This window comes from Parasteatoda tepidariorum, chromosome 3, assembly GCF_982258835.1.
Source record: "Parasteatoda tepidariorum strain Cologne lab strain chromosome 3, Ptep-v5.0, whole genome shotgun sequence".
NCBI lineage: Eukaryota > Metazoa > Arthropoda > Arachnida > Araneae > Theridiidae > Parasteatoda > Parasteatoda tepidariorum.
Genome location: NC_141757.1, coordinates 20,448,726 through 20,463,063, shown reverse-complemented (window position 1 = coordinate 20,463,063; position 14,338 = coordinate 20,448,726). Strand labels below are relative to the sequence as shown.

General features: G+C 26.6%; 1 protein-coding gene and 1 long non-coding RNA gene across 5 annotated transcripts in view; one reads left to right on the top strand and one right to left on the bottom strand.

Moving 5' to 3' along the window:
* LOC147813464 (uncharacterized) overlaps positions 1-14,338 on the bottom strand; it is a 34,559-nt gene that overhangs the window by 5,573 nt on the left and 14,648 nt on the right. The window contains exon 2 of the long non-coding RNA XR_015432444.1: positions 13,259-13,321. This is a non-coding gene — a long non-coding RNA (uncharacterized LOC147813464). The remainder of the gene's footprint in view (positions 1-13,258; positions 13,322-14,338) is intronic.
* Positions 1-14,338, top strand: part of LOC107439305 (sodium/potassium-transporting ATPase subunit alpha) — a 121,781-nt gene that overhangs the window by 100,396 nt on the left and 7,047 nt on the right. For 2 of the 4 annotated variants that reach the window (XM_016051861.4, XM_071177037.2), the window contains 5 exons: positions 906-1,007; positions 2,450-2,604; positions 4,471-4,565; positions 12,980-13,154; positions 14,147-14,277. In XM_016051861.4, coding sequence (XP_015907347.1) covers positions 906-1,007; positions 2,450-2,604; positions 4,471-4,565; positions 12,980-13,154; positions 14,147-14,277 — 658 coding nt within the window. Of the gene's footprint in view, positions 1-905; positions 1,008-2,449; positions 2,605-4,470; positions 4,566-7,885; positions 7,981-12,979; positions 13,155-14,146; positions 14,278-14,338 lie in introns of all 4 variants that reach the window. The other 2 variants (XM_016051862.4, XM_016051860.4) reach the window with 1 other exon arrangement.

The window sequence follows — 14,338 nt, the reverse complement described above, 5'->3', positions numbered from 1 at the left end:
ATAGGTTTTCTTAATGTCAGTCAGTTATAAGTTTTTAATTTTTTTTCTTTTTTATCCAAGAGGCATTACGGAAATTCATTCGTACCAGTGAGCTTAGCTCGAGACAATAACCTGTGACAAAATCTTTTGGCAGATATATATTTTGTGTAGCATGCTACAAAATACTATTTTGCTCGGTGAATCTAAGTCTTGGAATTTACCATATATACCCTTAGAATTTATGTATTTAAATACCCTTTGTATTTATCATATATATTCTAAAACTTTCGTAGATCTGCTATACTGAGCCTAAAAAATTTTTACATTCAGCTTTTCAGATTTAAAATTAGTGTAAAACACACAAATAAGTGCTACAAATGATATTAGTATAAAATTATGTGTATTGCTTCAACAAGAAAGTTTTAAGCAAAAGTATTACAAATCTTTCAACATGAAAGTTAAGCACAGCTTCGGTCAAAACATTCTCTATGGAATTTGCGTGAATTCATTATTAAATTTTCATTTCTTCATTTATTCTTTCTTATGACATTTGATTTTCAATTTGGAAAAAATTAAAATTTTTCATTTCAAATTTTAGTTTCCGTTTAACAGCCGTGTTTGAGGGCGAAAACAACAGATGGCATGATCTTGAGAAATTCATCAGTAGATACTCATGTTTTTATCAGCTATGAAATTCTCTTTTATCGATGTTGAATTAATAAAATTATATTTCTATTTTTGCCTGCAACTTATAAATCTGTCCCACTAAGTTTAAATATTTATAATTCAACATTTGAGAAAGTGAGCATTATAATTTTTTTATTTAAATTTCTTGCATTTATTTATTTAAATTAAGTAAAAGCTATTTATTGCTTAATTTTCTAAAAAATGCTCTTTCTTTTTAATTTCCTTTAAAACTTATTTAGGTGTCGCCATGGGTATTGCGGGTAGTGATGTGAGTAAACAAGCTGCAGACATGATTCTGTTAGATGATAATTTTGCGTCAATTGTAACAGGAGTCGAAGAAGGTAAATTTTTTCTTAGTTACATAAAATTCTTAGTTACATAAAAAATACTATGTATAAATTAATTTCTTGAAAATTGTTTTTAAAAAGTTTGAAAGAATTTATTAATACAAGATTTTTTTTCTTCTTTGGTACACTTTAAATGGCTTGCAAGAGTCAGAAACACGAGTTGCCGAAAAGGTTACTACCGCACTGTTAGAGTTTTCATTAAAAAATTAAGGTAAAAAAAGCCTATTGCACTCTTTCTATCCAATTAACCGTAAAGATTACGGCTAAAGAACATTTCTTACCCTTACGGTTTTAAAACTGTTTACAACTCGCATTATTAAACAACCAAGAACACGAATCTATACAGTTTTTTAGCCATTTACAATTAGCATGGTTTCAAAACCGTAAAAAATAAATTTAACTGGACATTAGAGCAGGGATTTTCGTTAGGTAATGGGCATTGGAATGGCTGAGTTATGTTTTATTAAATAAACGGTGAAATGTGGTTTAATTTGTTTATCAGGTTATTTCAACCATCTTAAGAGATGAGAAATACAAGAGTTTATTGTGTACAGTAGCTTTATGGTGCTGTTATCTATGCGTCATCTGAAGTATCGTGTTTTAATAGTCCAGGGTCGCAAATTGAGGAGTGCGGGACATTATAAATTCTTCATGTGTTGAAGGGAATAGCTGAATATTTTGTGGTGTCAACGCTCGGACTTGAACTCCCGTTCTGTCGGTTATAGCCCATTATTAGCCCTCTCGGCTATAATCTATACACAGCTGCAAGAAACTAAGTGACTTCATCGGGCGGGCTTATATTGGAGTGATAAAATTCCGGTTGTTTAACCGTATTAGATGAAAGCAGTTGATTAACGGTGTTTCTCACTGTTAACAGTTTGTATACCATCTTACTTATGGTTATTTGACTATTTTGCTTGATTATGGTAAAATAACAACTAAATAAATTGCTATTTAGCCATTTCATATGAGAAATTTCTAACAGTGTGTAATTTGCTTTATAAAAAGTATCTTAAGCTGTAATTGATTTGTTATTGTTTTTATTATATTTTTATGGAAATTTTACTTAAATGTTCATATATTTTAGTTATGATTTATTGTTATGCGAATCTTGTTTTGTTATTATAAAATACTTAAGTTATTTATTTCATATTATAGTACCTCCTATTTTATTAAACATCTATCATGTTTATATTATTAATTATTTCGTTTCATTCTACTTGATTATTTTCCATTTCGCAGTACAGTTAAAAAATTGACATTGACAATTATTCATTACATTTTTAGTAGCGGATATAAGCAATCCATTAAAATCTCTTCAATGTAGATCCTAATACTTTAGATTCTTATGACTTTTTTGACAAGATCCTTAAAACATACGTATGAAGAGCAGTGTTTACAGAGCACCTCGGAAATAAGATAATCTTTTTCTTTAGGTCGTTTGATTTTCGACAACTTAAAAAAATCCATTGCTTATACTTTAACTAGTAATATTCCGGAAATCACACCATTTCTATTATTCATCTTGGCTGACGTACCTCTACCGCTAGGAACAGTAACTATATTGTGCATAGATCTTGGAACTGATTTGGTAAGTACAAAAATGTTGCATGGCAAACAGCACGAATACTTTTTATTACCAGTTGAGTGTGCGTGTGTGTTTTAAAACTTTTTTTACTGATTACATTTAACAAGTATACTTTTTCGAGTTAATGTCATCAAGAATTGTTTCGATGACGAAATAGCTGAAAATTAATCTTAAAAAATATTGTTGACTAAACCGTTGCTTAAATTTTTGTTAATGTTACTCAGTTATATTTTAATTATTTTAATATCCTTAACGTTGGTTATTTTAAGTGTTTAATTTTGTATTTTTCAAAAAGATGGTATTATTTTTAAGTAATGTAATAATTAAATTCTTAAACTAATATATATTTTTTAATATGGAATGTTTTAGAACGAAAAAAGTTCTTCTTGAAAGTTACATTTTAATGTAGTGACTCTTTAAAAAAGAGCATTAGAATTATTTTTATATAATACCTAATAAAGAGTTTAAAAGTAGTCAAAATTAAATTTTCCTATTTATGTAATAAATTGAGAAAATACTGTTGTTTTTTCAAGTAATTAGGAAAACCCAGAATTCAAAATCTAATTTTCCTATTCTTCTTTGATTATGTGTTATAATTATAAATATTTTAAATAATAATTGTTTATTTCAAATAACTTTATTTCAAATTAAGTATTATTAAAACATCATTGATCTATTTTGGTGCATTGACTTTTTCAAATCTAAGAACAAATTTCGATTTCTTTTTTCTTTTGAAAATAGTATATAATAAATTGTTAAAAATTTACATCATAAAAATTTCTTATTTAATTTGCGAAGTATGTTAAAGTTTAAGATTAATTAAGCTACTATAAATAACATTTATTGCTAACGATATGATTGTAACTGATATCAGTATGATTCATAGTAATCAGAACAACAAGTTCAGATTATTAAATTCTGTAGCTTTCAAATTTCCGAATTGATTTGTGCCGAATTCTGATTTTATGCACTATTTCAGATTTTCACTAAAATTTCACATGCTTTTCTGTATTAATCTAATTATAATTTTCTGAAATAATTCAAATTGTTCAGAAGTCTCCTCTACTTTTTAATTAGCATAATTCTGATATTCCAATTTCTTGCAATATCCATATTTTCGCAAAAATTTCTTCTATTTTTCTAACTCTGTTATTTTAATTTCCCATATTGTTAAAAGATTTTTAAATCTTCGATTGTATGAAATAATTCAATTATCATAAAAATTTCTCATGTTTTTTTTATCAATCGAATTCTGAGTTGTACGGAAGACTCTTCTATTTTGTAGTCTATATAATTCTGAGATTTCTATACATATTATAACTATTGATATGCTTCTTTTATTCAATAGAATTCAGATATTTCAATTTTACTTAATGTTTAAGATTATCACATATATCTTATTATAATAATATTCTATATTTCAACAGGAGTTTTTCGGAATGCTCTAATAAAATTCAAGGTATTTTCTGAAACTAAATTATTTATTTTTCCAAATAATGTGTAATACAAAACTTATATAAAACAAATTAATTTCTTAAACAGAAATTAAATTTAAAAAAATATATTATGGTAGAAATTATTTGAAAAAATAATTACATTTCATTTTAAAATTTTTGAAAAAGTCAATTCATTGCCTTATTAATATTTAATTTGTAATATTCTTAAATATATGCCACTGTTGATTCTGATTGTGAAAACATATTTTTATTGCAAAAGAAAAAGCATCTAATTGCCTTGCATTTGATATTTGTTGTTGTTGTTGTTGTTCTGTGTGTACTACATTATTTTGGAATGCTATGTATGGAATGTTGTTGTTGCATGTGTGGGTTCTGCTCATTTGTTTCTGTGGTGGTTGTTACTTTCCTGTAGGTGCCGGCTATTTCTCTGGCTTACGAGAAACCCGAATCCGATATAATGAAACGGAGGCCTCGAGACCCGAAATTTGATAAGCTAGTGAATGAGAGGTAATTCCATCAACACACCCCTATCATCAGCACGTGGAGGAAACAAATCATTTACTGGCACTTCAAATCGAAAGGATTAAGTAAATCGAAAGCATCAATCAAATAAGATAAATCATAATCATTATATAATTTATAGAATTTAATGCATTATTCAAATCAATAGATTCGAATGCGTAAGTCAAATTAATTAAATCAAATGCATTAATAAATCTAAATTACTCGCTTTACATAAAAACTACGCATTAATTAAAACATGCTTTTTTTATATAATTGTTTAAATAGTATTACTTAAAAAAATATGCTGATTTTCCCCAGAAATTTAATGTTTTCCAATTTTTGTCTTCTGTAAGGAGCTTAATATTTTTTTTAAATTAATGAAAAAAATAATTAATTCATGTGAGTATTTTAATATTAAAAGTTCTTTTAATATTACTATACTCATAATTTTCCAAATAACTTGGTACGTTTAAATAAAGAACATGCATTGCGTGAATTCAAATTTTTACCATACTTGAAATTATTTTATATATTATAATAAAAATTTGTGGACTGAACTTTTCAGCGTCCGCTAGGAAAATCATAGCGTTTTTCTCTTATTTAGTTTTGTTTCCTCCATTTTTTAACCCTTCACACTTCATTATTCATTTTCTTTACTTCATATAAAATTTAAAATTCATGTATGATTCAAGCTGGTTTATTGACAACGAACTTATTATTTGAATTCATCATTGCTGTTAAAAGCAATTTGCTTCATTTCCATATCTTTATATAATTGTGGTGACTTTTAAACTAAAAAAGAAACACGTTGAAGAACATCACGTTTTATATACGAAACATCTGCACCACTATCAAAATTACAATACATTAAACAACATCAGAATGAAAACGCTGTGATATTTATAATATTTATCAAGATACTATACTATTTAAAGTGTAAAAACTTTAAATAGATTAATGAATGTTAGTATAAATTAATATTAAAATATAACTCGTCAATAGTAAGAAGTTAGTCGGTACATAATAAAAAAAAACTTCCTTGTACATAAGTTTTACTTTAAAGAAAGTTTTGAATATTTTAACCTCTAAATGAGAATAATTGTTCTTGATCCATCAACAAATTTACCAACAATTTAACTATTTCAGAAAATTCTAAATGTTTTAATGAAATTAAGAGGATTGCTTCTGAGGCTAAGGGTTGTTTTAAAAAATTTTAAACAAGAATTTCTGTTTCAAAATCGGTAACAGGCAATACTCGAATATGATTAAATCACTTATTAAAACACTTCTTAATTCAAAAATCTTTAAAATATTAATCCTCTAACAGACGTTCTTATTTCATTCTTTTAAAACAAAATGGCAGTATGTGAGTTTTTCAATGCTTCATTTTGTTCCATAAAATTTAATAAAACATTCCACTAAAAACTTACGAAAGCTTCAAAACATTTTGTAACTCACTCTTAAATGGTAAATGTTGCTGTTAAGGTTCTTTTGAATATAATTTTTAAGCCAACTGAATCATATTCGAATTTTGCGTATTATCGTGTTTTTGGAACTGACAAAATGTTAATAAAAAAGCGTTGTACATTGTACAGCACAACCATCAATACATTTTAAATACTAAGAATTTTTTTCAAAACGTTACAAATTGTTTCGAAAAAAAATCGTTCTAAATGGATTCTAGTAAATCGAATGCCACAAAAGTGAAAGAAAAACATTATATGTTTATTTATTTTTTTAAGTGCGCGTTATAATTCCCATCACAGGAAATGTTTTAAAACTCTTTATGTATAAAAGGTTGTAAAATCTTCGAGATTGTAAAGAAATTTCTCTGTGGGTCTTAAAGAGGTTTCTGACAAAGAAGAAAGTAATCACTTGATTTTTTTTTTCATATTTAAATAAAAAAAACTACAAGCGTGAAGAATGCTCTGCTTTATCCATTGTATTGTATTATGTAAAAAAGAAATTGCCTGCTCTACCGCTGTCTGCATGTTCAGAGTGCCAATAAATTTGCAATCTAATATGCTCTTGAATATTTACGTGCTAAAATGGAAAAAAAAAACATTGTTCCATATTAAGTTTGTTGTTTTTTTATCGGTGTGTTTTTTTTTTCAGCTTTCGATGGTTTTTATATTTTGAACCCAAAATAATACAGCTTGTATCCATCCATTTTGTCTTTTGATTCTCCTATACCTAAAGCTTTTAAAATTTAAAAAATTTCATTTGAATTTATTTATTGAAAAATTTATTGAAAAAAAAACAGTAAATAATAATAACTAAAAAATACAACAGTACAAATAACTAAAATATTTTAATACTATTAAAACTTTCCGGAAAAGTTCTAAAGATATTTATATAGAGGGAAGATTTCAATATACTTTGCACCCCATTCAATTAATTAAACTTTTAAAATAATTCATTATTCAGATACTTAATGTTTCAAGTAACAAATATTTGATAATTTCAAAATTCACATTATACTACTTTGCGAATGATTTTAGAAATTTCAAATAAAAACATAATAACAATAAAAAACATATTTACTCCGAGGGAAAAAAAACTTAATCCTAACAAATTATTTGAAATTTATGAAAACAAATTGGTTTAACTAAATTAGAGTCTCATTTATTAGACTTTGATTGAATTAAGCCGATCTTTTTTACATCCGTTAAATCTAAATTAAATTTTTCTAATTTTTTTAACAAGAAATATTGAAAAGAAAATGAAAAGAGTTTATTTAAAGCTCGTGAAGCGTAAGCGAATTAAGTAGTGAATAATATGCATAAGGTTTGGTTATCAAGCACATTATCAAGAATGGTTAATTCCCATTTCTACAATAAAACGAATCAAAGGTCATTTTAAAATTAGTGGTTAATTATTTCTGGTTAATTTTTTGATTTTTTCTAACAAAATAAATTCTGAGTTTAAAGGTTTAAATAATTACATGAAAAATAATAATTAAATAATTGTCATGTAGTATGATGAGTGAACAACTTATTTTTAAAACTATATAATCAAAAATCGAGATTTTTCCTAAAGCTGTGTATTTATGCAACATTGCCCCAATTAAGAAAGATGTATAAATTGCATGGCTTCATCTATTGCATGTCATAGAATCGATGTTGCTGAACTGTTGCCAACCTGCAATGTTGCTTCATTGTTGTTGGTCTAGGTGGCTAACCATCATTCACATATTAAGTGTTATACTGCATCGCAATGTACAGTTTAAAAAATAAATGTACAGTATATTTGCGAGCAGTATTATATGTTATGGGTCGTACTTAATATTGAATACTATTGACATAAGGAGTATGGTCCCGCAGGTACCTGCCATTTCCTTAGCATACGAAGCCCCCGAGAGTGACATCATGAAAAGGCAACCACGTGATCCTAGCATGGATAAACTTGTGAATGAGAGGTATGTTCATGTGAGAATTCTTCATAAATGCAAATTCATCATCCATTCAATGAAAGATAAGTAAACAATCCAATAAATTAGTTTTTAGCTCAATAATACTCATTCAATTATTGAGTCGAAACTTATTTACTAAATAAAAACAAAATGTTAAACTAGGAATTTTAAATTTTTAATCTATCATCTATCAATCTGTTACGGACTATCTACTGTGATCCATGAAGTAAGAAAACTTGCAGTTAAAAAACATTTCGAAAAATTAAAAGAATTGTTTCCAGTCGAATTATTTCTAATTATTAAAATCAGCATAGAAGTTTCATAAAATTGTTAGGAGAGTGTTTTTTTCCTTCTTGAAAATTAATCATAAAACTTCTCAGTAATTTTTTTGAAAAAGTTGCCGTCAATATCAATAAATTCTTTTAGAAGATGAAATTGAATGTAAAAATTTCCAACAGGATTATGAGAAAAAAATTGCTGAAAATTTCTGAAAACCTTTAAATTTTAATAAACTGATATTATTTTATCATCTTAGTGTTTTCATAGATCATCTTATTTTTGAGACATACTTCAAAAATTGAGGCAATAGATATCGAAACCTACCAAATGCTATATAACAAGAAATAAAACTAGTTGGATATAAGAATGCATAGTAGGAAGCGTCGTTTGTACGAATTAAACATAGAAACTTATTACATTACATATTATTCAAACATTAAGCTCTTGCAAACATTTTCTATAAGTCTAAAGTTTTTTGAAATGCATATATCTTTCATAAAAATGTATTAGAACTCTTTGAAATTCAAAATTGCATAGCCTAAATGGAATCTATATTTTTTAAGAAAACTTAAATTTAAAACACATTATGGTAAGCGTTTTTTTTAAATAAGTATTAAACAGTTTTTTTAAGTATGCAAAGCTGTGCCTTATTGCGGTGCATCACGTTGAGGCTAACAAAGAGACGAAAAAAAACTTTGCAGAGGAAATATCAGAAGTGCAGAAATAAAAAAAATGCTAATATAGCAATTTATTCTTTAAGAAAATGTGAAACATTTTATAGATTTTAGTATATTTTACTTCAAGTCATGCAGCAAAATCATAAAAATAATCTTTTTTTGTGAATCAAAATTAAAAATAATTCATTTATTTAAGAATTTTCTAACTTTTTGTTTTAGAAATTTCTTGTTAATTTTGAAAATATTTTTTCCTTAAATAATTGATTTATGTCTCAAAAATTTGGATATCGAAATAAAGATAGAATTTGCAGTTAATCCGACATTTTAAACATGTTAGCATAACATCTTTTTTTTATTCTAAGTATTGCATTCATATAATTTTGAAACACAGGGTAATACTAAGCAACGTTATTTTGAAAAAGTAAAAAAAAATTTGTAAAACTTTTTCTTCGAGTACTTTCAGTGCACTTGAAAATATATTCATAGATCTTTCGAAAAATTAAAATGCAAATTTCTCTTATTAATTCCTTATTTTCATAGTAATAGAATATTTAACTTAGAGTTTTTTTAGAACAAGAACAACTAATGTAAATTATATTACAGATAATTTGAAATTATTTGCAAGATTTGCATAAAACAAGCATTTATATTCCCGGCGTACTGAATGACAACGGTGCTAACAAATTTCTGACACCGTATGACTATTGTTTTAAACTGCTTTTCATATACTTTACAATATGCTAGTTTCTAAAAAAATTATCGAAAAAAATCAGGTAAATGGACTACAAGATCTAAAAAAATCAGGTAAATAGACCAGTAAAAATGCATACAGACAACTAGTATCATTCAGCTAATGATACTTCACACCAGTGTCTAAATTTTCTTAGCTTTTAACCTTTTATTTTTGTAAAATTAAAGAATATAAGTTAATTGAATTATTTGTTCTAAAATCTTTAATAAACTACCAAATTCTACTTTACTATAAACTACCAATCTTCAAATAAAGTCAAGGAAAGTATATTGTAATTATATTGTTTGTAAAAATGGTGATATTTATGGGATATATTATTCCTTGAAACTGTTCTAAGTTTGGGTTGACACTTACTTAAATATTAAAGTATTTCAAACCTCATCGAAGCTTTAATTTCATGAGCATTGTTGCGTTAAACAGAGCAATATCTTTATTTTCGAAAAAGAAAAAAAAATTCGGACATTAATAAAATATGTGCTCATCAAGTGGATTTCAGTGAGAAATGTATGATTAGACAACAAAACGAAGTTCAAAGGATAAATGACTAAATTACACAGCAGTTGCATACACTATACGAAGAATATATTCATATGCAATGATCTCAAATCATTTGCCATGTGACAATTTATTTACAGAACTGAAAAAAACTTCGTTATCTTCAGTATATCAATTTTTTCTGATGGTAAACAATGATAGAGAAATTAATTAAAAAAGAAGACTAGCTGAACCCATCACAGATTCAAAGGAAAAATTTAACTTTTCTGATTTTTTTCCTATGATAAAGATCTTTACGGTATTATAAAATTCTTACGTAAAAGTTAAAATAGGAGTACAAGTATTTATTTCTTATTTAATGACAAACATGATCAAAAAATGAACTTCTCACTTAATCTTTATGCAATTATTTCTTTTGTAAAAGAAGTGTACAAAAAGTATTTGTTTGATAAAATTCTTTCTTGCTTATCAAATATGTTCATAAAATCATTGAGACTATTTATTCTCAAAATTAAGTCTTCTTCTTCTGCAATCTTTTACTTATTTACGGTCTCCATATTGTAAAAGCTAATCCATAATTTTTAAAATCATAAAGTGTTACGTCCGTAGCAAACTAATTTACGTTTTTCATAATTATTTAAAGTCGTGATCTTTAAAACTTGATTGCTTTCAAAACGTCATAATCTGCTGAATATATTTAACAAAAATTCAAATTTTATTATAATTCATAAAAATATGCAAACTAATTGCCCACTGTGCAATTTTGACATTAGTGTTAGTTTTTTCCATAGCAGTCAATTTTTATTACTTTTAAAAATTTCAAATTCATGGAAGTTAAAAAGTTTTGGAACAAATTCAAAATGCCCCAGCAAATATTTAAACTTTTTGATGATTTTCCATTAAATTATACAAATTCAAAATCTACGAATGTTACGTCCATAAGGATGGAATGGTGTCGGTTGGTTTAATGTCGAGTTAATTAGCAAAAGAGTGAAAAACAATTGTATTGTCCCAGATACACATTTTATTACATGCACAATATAATAAAAACATTCTGGGTTATAAACTAAATATTACATGAGAATTAAAGAGAAAGGAAACAAAATTTAAAAAATATTGACAATAGGAAAAGGTATAGAAAAAGATTTGATGAGATATAGGAAAAGATTTGCATAAACCGAATCAGATTAAGCTCTAGCGGAGTTCAGATTAGTTCCTCGCAATTGAAGGAAACAATACACCGAGTGAGAAGAAAAAGATAATTATTAAATTCTCTTTCAGAGTAAACTGAATGCTTACACCAACTTTTTAAGAATATAAACATTTTAGAAAAAAACTTTTTTTCCACCCCTTTTCTTTTGAAAATAAAGGTTCATTAATTAATTTAATTTAAAATTCGTTTGCTAAGGTTCTTGATCGGTTGCTTTTTAATTTCATCTTGTTAGGTATGGCAATATCTTGTCTTTTTGCGTGAAAAATATATTTATAAATGTTATTATTGAAGAAGAGCATGTGAAATGCTTAATGAAAAAAGAATTTGTCCGAAATTTAACAGAAATGAATTTTTTGTTTATTATTATTATTATTCCCTGTCAATAGATCTTGGCCAACTATCTCAGCGATCTCAGGCTGAGTCATGTTCTTCTAACACTAGATTGCTATTTAATCGGTGGCTGCAACACATAATAAATCATACTATATTTAAAACGACCCTACTCTTACAGAAATAATTACGCATATGTGATTGATGCTCAAAAATTATTTCTGTTTCGCTTTTCAGAGTCAAGCTTTATCATAAATTCATATAATTTGAAAGAAAAACTGTTTTCCGATCAAATTTGTTTTTAGAAACAGTACTGTGCTCTCAACATTGAAACTTTTGCCCAACAGCCATTTTTTGTATTGAAAATACTAGATGTCAAAGACAGATTTTCTCCTCAAAAAAGGTAACATCAAAAATGCGAAAAAAATGTGAAACAAAATGATGCTAGAAAACGTAGTAATGTATAAATTATCGATGACTTATTGCTCCTAAATTGAGTTCAAAATTTTCAAAACAGTATTGTGAATATTTTTTATGCTTGGAATATCATAGGACGAAAAGTTTTACAGTACAACTATAGAAAGTTTATAAGTTCAATAATTGCGTTACCGTACAATACAAAACTTTTCTTTGGAATATTTTTTGCATAGAATTTACCAGCAAGAAAAGTTAAATATTCCAAAAAGTTCAACAATGTTCAGCAATGATTGATCATGATCCACACAAGACCCAAAAGAGACCTTTTTTTCCATATATTAAGCTACAACACTGATTACGGAAATTTTTAGAGAAACCATTTTGTGTACCAAATTTTCAGGAGTGTAATTTTTGTACTCCAACACGCTCATCTCAAAAGGGAACTTTAATGATCGAACTATTATGCAACAGTACAATGCATAAAACTTTCTAAAGGAATACACGAAATTTTCAACATTAAAGAGTTGTATGATCCAAAAGTTCTCAACAAAAAAGTTATTAGTTCAATTATTATGTTACAGTCCTAAACCCAAAATCAAAATACAAATAATTAGATAGCTTTGTTTTTGTTTTAATTTGATAACAGTTTTTACTGCTTTATTTTTTGTATGTAAGTTCTCCTACATGCCTTTGAAAGCAGGGCATCTAAATTCCGTTTCTTGACATTTTATTATAATGTTAATCCATGCTTGTAATGAAGCTTGCATCTGTGAAACAGGAACAAAATTTACTTCGGAAATATACCTTATAACAAATGCTAATATTTATTTATGATTTGCGCAGGTTAATATCTATAGCATACGGTCAAATAGGAATGATTCAAGGAGCTGCAGGATTTTTTGCATATTTTGTTATCATGGGAGAAAATGGATTCCTTCCAGGTCGACTGCTAGGCATAAGAAAAGAATGGGATTCGAAAGCTGTAAATGACCTTACAGATTCATATAATCAGGAATGGGTAAGTTATGCTCAAACAAAAATTCCACTTTCACGCAATTACAAATAGTATAAGATTTCCGATCAAGACGAAATACAATATTTACCTGTTACGAGGAATTTTACCTGTTTGTATCGATAAATCAAAGTGAACTATGTCATTCATTGATCTTTTTTCTTTAAAGTTTCCTGGAAAAAAAATTCAAATGTTAATGGTTTGTAAAAAAAACATAAAATTAAATTAACTGAATCCTAATTGTGGACACAATTAGAATAATGTAAAAAAAAAACACTAACCCACTTAAAATGTAAAAAAAAAAAATTTTAAAAATAATAAATAAAAAAACATGGAAAATTGGTAAGTTTACTGTTGCTCTTCATTTATAACTTTTATATAATTGCATGAAATTAAAAATCCACATTAGTAACGTTATTTGTGATATTGGTGTTGACGTTTAAATCAAAATTTAAATTTTCCAACGTTCCGTTTCTTATTCATTTAGATTATTAATCCTTTAAGAGGCAAAAAAAAGACGGTCATGGTATGCATGTCTGAAATAAAATGATTTCCTTTATCTTTATACTTTTCAAAAAATAGTAAATTAAAAAACGCACAGTTTAAAATATGGTTATCGCTTTATAAAAAGAATTGTTAAAAGTTCTGGAAACTGTTGTTATTTTTTGCTTTTTTTATTTTTTCATCATATCTGCCGTCAGTGTACATCAAGTAATGTAGGGAAAAATTCTAAAATTCATAAAATTCTAAAAATCATTGCAATGGTTTTTGATAAATTAAACCCCCGTTCTGTCAAGCGTTAAAAAAAGGGCATATTCTAGTTGTAGATTCTTTAAGTGTAAAATTAATTCATATTATAAAGGTTGCGAGATTTTTAATTGCAAAGATGTTTAAACATCATGTATTCCAAAGCACATGAATAAAGCTTTAGTGAGAAAAAAATAACAATTTTTAGTACTTTTAACACCTTTTTTTTCTTAAATTTTGCTTTTATCTAGACATACTTTGACAGAAAGATTCTAGAATATACATGCCACACAGCGTTTTTCGCATCCATTGTCATTGTCCAATGGGCTGATCTTATTATTTGCAAGACTCGAAGAAATTCTATACTACATCAAGGAATGAAGTAAGAGCATTTGAAAATAACTGTTTATTCTTTTTCAGCTAATATAGTATATCATGTAAGG